General features: G+C 41.1%; 1 protein-coding gene across 6 annotated transcripts in view; it reads left to right on the forward strand.

Moving 5' to 3' along the window:
* daam2 (dishevelled associated activator of morphogenesis 2) overlaps positions 1-6643 on the forward strand; it is a 106472-nt gene that overhangs the window by 67515 nt on the left and 32314 nt on the right. For all 6 annotated transcript variants that reach the window (XM_047821162.1, XM_047821159.1, XM_027168393.2 and 3 more), the window contains exon 6: positions 4380-4713. In XM_047821162.1, coding sequence (XP_047677118.1) covers positions 4380-4713 — 334 coding nt within the window. The remainder of the gene's footprint in view (positions 1-4379; positions 4714-6643) is intronic.

The raw sequence follows: 6643 nt of genomic DNA on the forward strand, positions 1-6643 counted from the left end.
ATATGAACTCATGTATAAGGAAGGGGGCAGATAGCGCTCACTTGTGATTGTGTTCAGCTGCACTATTAGACTCCAGATATCGTCTGATCACATATTGTACTGATTGTAAGATAAAGGCTAACAGATGTCTGATTGGGAGAGTTAGCCAGTGCATGTATAGTGGTCAGTGTATGTATAGTCTGATGTATAGCCTCCTTCTCTAACTGTCTTTTTGCATTGTTTTTGATAGTGTTCTAAAGATATTTTGACCTCATGCTTATACAGAGAAGAAGGTGACTCAAGCTCAGTGGCTTCCTGTCCTTTCGACAGCTTATAAAAATAAATCCAGAGTTCTCGCTCTCTGCGTCTCGGTTAAATATTAGGCTTCAAAATATTGACGGAGTCGGCTTAGAAAAGGCTAAAAGGCTAGATAGATCGAACCTAGCAAACGTCTTTGTTTTCACATTTGTCAGATGCCTTCACGGAAACTCGACACCGTACCTTTTGAAGATTTTGGACGCAGTTGTGTTTATCTCCCGGTGCCGTGTGAATATAGTAGCTGAGCTCGGCGTGGTCCGAGGGGTAAGAAGAATCGGGACGAGGCAGAAAGTGAGGCGGCTTTGGCTCGCGGAAAGTGTGCTGTGAGGTGGCGTTTGCGTTGGCCGAGCTTTAAACGACGCTGCTACCCCAGCTGTTTCTCCCACGCAGTCCTCTTCCAACCTGATTCAATAAGAAGTGTTTTGTGTGTGTGTGTATGTGTGTGTGTGTGTGTGTGCTTTTATTGTTTTGTCATTTCTAGTTATCTCTGTACCTCAGCTGCTTGAATCTTACGTAGTCCTCGAGGATCCTTTAAGTATGCACTCAGGGGACTCGGCGCTGTTAAATTCATCTGACTTGCCTAGTTAAATTTCCATGTCATTGCACATTTTCTTTCTAAACACGCCATGTTCATTGGTGCCAAATTCCCTAGTGCCAAAGTTGCACCATGTGGCACACACACACACACACACACACACACACCAGCCTGGGCCACCCGGGCTATTCCGCTGAATGATTTATGGTGTTTAATCCAGGCTTTTTTGTTCAGCAGGGTTGCCGAAGGAGGATCAGATGGATTATTTTTATAGGTTATTTATGCAGAATTGTACTAGGATCATGTGACATTTCCCCCCTGAGCTCCTGACACCTCTGGCAGCAAGTACCGTTACTGCCGTCTGCTCTTTCACCGTGGAGGAGGAAAAAAAAAAACTTTATATGTGCTCATTCACATGGGATTGTGGGAGGTTTTTGATAATTGAGCTACCGCAAGAAGACGTGTTTTAGTTTATTTGTCGTTACTGAAACAACAGTTTCTGAGGAGAATTCACCATAGCAATCCATTCACACCTCTTTTTAGGTAGATCGGAATTGCAAAATAGTTCCATTCTGACAGAAATACCTGTATTATGAGCTAGTTAACTGTATTGTGCACAGGTTTAACACAATGCCACTATCTGTACCATACAAAATTACTGCTAAAAATATCTTCAATCAAATTTTAAACCCAAAGTGGACGTTGTCTAATCTCTGATCTTTGTAATGAACGCTCCCTCACTCAGGCATGGAAGATCGAACCTCTAGCTCACCTGACTTTTTTTTGTTACTTGCTGTAGGATCACAGTCTTGATCCCAGTCACCTCCAAGTCTCAGTGAGATGCCCTGTGTGCCTTTCTGGCAAGCTTTTTTTGTTGTAATCAATAATCTACCTTTTATTTACAGCTGTATTCGGCTTACAGGCTTAACACGGAGTATCGTGCATGTATCTACGACATGATAAACAGCAGCGCTATGATGAAACGTAAAACCTTTTTAAAAAGTGAAATCCACTGAAAAGAAAGAAATCCCACACACTATGAGAGAGAAGATGAATGGAAGTTAGTTAATTCAGTGTTTTTATAGGATTTACGTGATATTCGGAGTTATTTGGGAAGTCCAGATGGGCTTGGAATGCATTTTAATTTTCCCCATTAAAATAATGGGAAATAGCAACCCCCTATTTCTTTTCTGAAGTTATAAAGACAGTTTTCCAGAATTTATTAAGTCTGAATAGTGAGGTTGGATATATATGATTATTATAGGCCTAGAAACACTTTTAAACACTACAAACTACACCATAAAAATCCTTTTTTTATTTTTATTGGAAACTAAATGTACAGTTTCAAGTTTCAAAATCGGCGGCCGTTTTTTTTTTAAACTGGCTTACCGGTTCGACCCGGCCTCATTATCCCAGAGGCAAGGCTTAAGTTGAGGCTTCTTTGGCACAGACTGTTTCTGTCTGTGTCTTGGATCATATTGTGTGCCATGAGCTCTTTGTTCCTGTGTGGTGTTTGGGCGACAGGGGAGCCTTGTGTCCTCAGAGGTAAGCGTAGAGCAATCCTTCCAGAACGTATGACTCCTGGCCGAGTAAGGCAGTCAGCACAGAGACAAATTTGTTCCACATTCGAGTTATTAATGATGGATATAAAATAGAGGTAGGATAAGGAGAACGATAGAGGTCTTTAAGCCGAGCCATTCTTCAGCTTCGAACACGTCAGCGTCAAAGCCGAGCTCCTAGCTGAGCGTGCGCGTCAAATAACGAGGCAGGAAAACGTTTTTCGGTTTCATCGGCTCAGGAGACTGCTAATGGCTAACAAATGTAGGATCCGAACCTGAATATCACTTGGTTCTCCTAAGTAGTCCAGATTTTATGGAGAGAAAGGCAACGAAGGTTAGAACAGCTATCGTGTTACATTTTATTGTGAAGATCTCTTTGGAACAGCACCTCGAAATCCAGATCATGCGAGATGTTTGAGACATCTGAGTTCTCGGGCTTAGAGTTGATGTGGAAATAGGATAGGCGGCTAATCCAGACTGTTATGTAAGAAATTGAGTGCGTGGAGAAGGACATTGAGTGCAGGCTACCTGTGATGTCATGCATGTTCTGCTCACACAATTTTGGCCAGACAGCTGTGCTTTTTCAGGTGAGCTCTGTTTGGTCTGGAAAGGTATAAACAAGGACCATTGCTGGAAACAGAGTGACTTCTTGTGTGTGAACACAGATGTGTACTGATGTGTACTGGAAAATCAATATCCAGTGTCATAATGAAGAGGATGGATCCACTTGGGTCATCTCGACATTGCTTCTTAATGTCAAGTCAGAAAGCTTTTCCTTGCCCCTATCACCTCTGGCTTGCTCATTATGGATCTAGGTTTACATCTGAAAACAATGTTTTTATTATTTATTTATTTTCAATTGTTAAGACATATATGTCCAGGAGGCCAAGTAAACAAAATTGGCCATGGTGTTTCTCTCTCCCCTGGTGATAGAAGCCTGTATTTTGTCACATATATGTTGAAATTCATATCCTTCATATAACTTTTTATATATAACTTTTGGAGGTTGGAGAGCACATGGTTGTATCAACCACGATACAGCACCCTGAAGTAGAAAGAGTTAAGTGCCTTGTCATAGGGTCCAACAGTGGCAGATTGGCAGTGCTGGGGCTTGAACCCTGATCCGCCGAACAACAACCCAGGGCTTTAAACCCATTGTCCCTGATCGGCACAAGACTAGCCAATCATGGAGCTCTGTGAGCTTGTGTATGTAGAAGAGGTCAGATAGTGCTTACCTCTGAATGTGTTCAAGCTGGAAAGGCTTGAGTTGGAGGAAGCGAACTAACTAACTAGATAGAGGTGATTTTCTGGGAGGAAAGAAAGGGGTTGTGTCCAAAGGGCACAACTCGTACTGTAACTGATTCCAGGACACATCTCTGATGATAACATATGATCAGTATTGCATACAAACCATCATCTAGAGCTCTGATACTGGTATTGTATCAAAAATACAGTTTTATCTGGGGGGTGGACTTGTGGATGTGGGGTGTTTTTATAAAAAGACAGATCGATGCCAAAAGTTGATATCATGCTACGTCTGTATGTATAAACAAGGCATTTGTGAGAGCTGCAATGAAGCAGCCATGTTAACAGTGTGATTAACTTTAATTAGCCTGACTAATGAGCACTGTCAGTTCAGTTGCTATGATGAATGAGGGTTTAAAGAATTGTTTCATTCATGCTGTTGTGTTTCAGGGTTTGTTTACGGAACGAACAGTTGTAAGTGTGAGATTCTGTGGAAGGCATCTGGGTTAGGAGCCTGCCAAGACAGCCAAGGGTAGAGGAGGGTGGAGAAAGAAATGGCAGCTCAGCACAATGTTTTAAACCTTATTTGAATTGGTTGCTGGTAAAGTTGAAAACTTCTGGCATCAGCACATCACTGACTTTAGATGATTTAGAAGAGGACTTTAGAAGCTTCAGATTGTAAAAAAAAATCATTGGACTTTTTCTGCTTTGTTGTGATTGTTTGGCTTCTTCGATGTGAACAGGTTTGTGACTCGCTTCATCGAACTGGACGGTCTCACGTGTCTGCTGAACTTCCTGAAGAGCATGGACTTCGAGACGTCAGAGAGCCGCATCCACACTTCCGTCATCGGCTGCATCAAAGCGCTGATGAACAACTCGCAGGGCCGAGCGCATGTGCTGGCCCACCCGCAGAGCATCGACACCATCTCCCAGAGCCTGCGGCAGGACAACATCAAGACCAAGGTGGCTGTGCTGGAGATCCTGGGTGCTCTGTGCCTGGTACCTGACGGCCATAAGAAGGTGTTGCAGGCTATGGCGCACTATCAGAAGTACGCTGCTGAGAGGACACGCTTTCAGGTACTGTGACGATTAGTTACTGTAGTATAGGTTTAATTTTAACCCTATTCTAGAAGGAAATTGCTCAATTAGTCCCATCAGTTATCATGGTAATCATGGAAGGTATAGGTGTAAAGACCCTAGGTACTAAGACTCTCTGAACCAACCCCTAGCTTACCAAATGAATGTTCTCTTAGTGGTAGCTTACTGTTTAAGATGTTGGACTACTGATCAGATGGTTGTGAGTTTAAATTCTGCCACTGCTGGGCCCTTGAGCAAGGCCCTTAACCCCTCAACTGCTCAGTTGTAGGAATGAGATAAATCCACTCTCTATAATGGCATCTGCAAATGCCTTATTGTCAGATCATAGATTAGCTGAGATGCCTTACCTTATTAAAAAAAACTTGTTCTGTCTGTATATTTTGTAGACTGATGCTAACCTTGTAAACCAGTATTGAGATGAATCCATTGGTTGAGACAAAGTACAGTTGCTCTGTATAAGGGCGTCTTCCAAACGCAAATGTAAATTAATCTAGTGCTTCCTTTTAAGAATAATGGAGCTTCAAACTAGCTGAAATTACTACCTAATTGCTGGATCCATATGCAGACCACAGTACATTTCAGACGATTGAACCGAGGACTCAGACAAACTGCAGCAGAACCAATCAACCCGCATATGAAACCTGGAACGATTCAGTGACTCCATTACTACCAGATTCAGATAAAGGATTAAAAATAAATACCGAGTCATGTTAAAATCATTTCGTCAAAAATCATTGTCAGTCATGTTAGCTGATTCTCTGAACCTTTCGAAACAAGGAAGTTTATGTAATTGTTTGTTGAATATAGCCGGTTTGACATTTGAAGTAACTTCAGACAATGCTGAACACAATCTACAACCTACAGTAATTCCACTGGTTGTCATTATTCACCCTTGGCTGGTGTCGATGTCTTGACATACTGTATGACTTCTTGGATGTTGGTGAAGACCAGCCATACAGTAGCTGTCTGTTCTTTTTGTCCCAGGTGCTTCAGCTGAGTTTTGCTAAGTCCACAAGAAAGGACCAAACTCACAAATAGCCTATCGCTACTTAGAAGCATTGAAAATTGTTTACGCAAGATTCTTCCTTCTTATTATTATTATTATTATCAGAGATCCTGTATGATCTCTATAATAGCAGACATATTGGAACATATTGATCAATGTAATATGTGATCGAACATTATAAAAAAGGAATGTTATTGAAAGATTAACCGTCAGGACTGAAAAGGAGCTGAGATATAAAAGCTAGATTTTTCTTTCTTTTTTTTTTTGCGTGTGTTCCTTTTTTAGGGCCATCTTGGCAGTTATAGTGTTTCAAAATCATACGTGTCTGTAATTTTAACTGTGGCAACCGCTGTGAAGAACAACAGCTACACACACTTTCAAAGGTCATGTTTTATGGACCTTAAATGTATGTAGAGCAATTTGTCATCACTGTCTGTTTGTTCTTGCATTTTTGTCATGCTTGGTGACAAGTAATGTTAGGCTTTAAAAAATTTGTGGATGACGTGGCTCTATGCCAGTGACCTACTGACTCTTCTGGATGTACAGACAGCATGCCAGTTTAACACAAAACCAAAAATGAAAAGATAATAAATTGCTGTCTGCTGAAACGTAAGAAGGTAAAGGTAAACAGAAACGAATCTCCGTTTAATGATCTAAGAAAAAGCTTTTCCGTCATATATATTATCCTGGTTTGAAATATATAATTAACAATGAGTTAAATTGCTGTCATTTTCATTGCTGATAGGTGAGAACAAATATGGCGGAAAGGTCCTTGACTATGGATGATATTTTTAAATATATTTTTTCAGACAAAACAAAGAAAACAAACAACTAAACAAGTCATCACACTTAGTATAAGCCAAAAGCTTCGGTATATTTACAGGGTAACAAGGTGGCAGAGAT

The sequence above is a fragment of the Tachysurus fulvidraco genome, chromosome 12 (assembly GCF_022655615.1).
Source record: "Tachysurus fulvidraco isolate hzauxx_2018 chromosome 12, HZAU_PFXX_2.0, whole genome shotgun sequence".
NCBI classification, from domain to species: domain Eukaryota; kingdom Metazoa; phylum Chordata; class Actinopteri; order Siluriformes; family Bagridae; genus Tachysurus; species Tachysurus fulvidraco.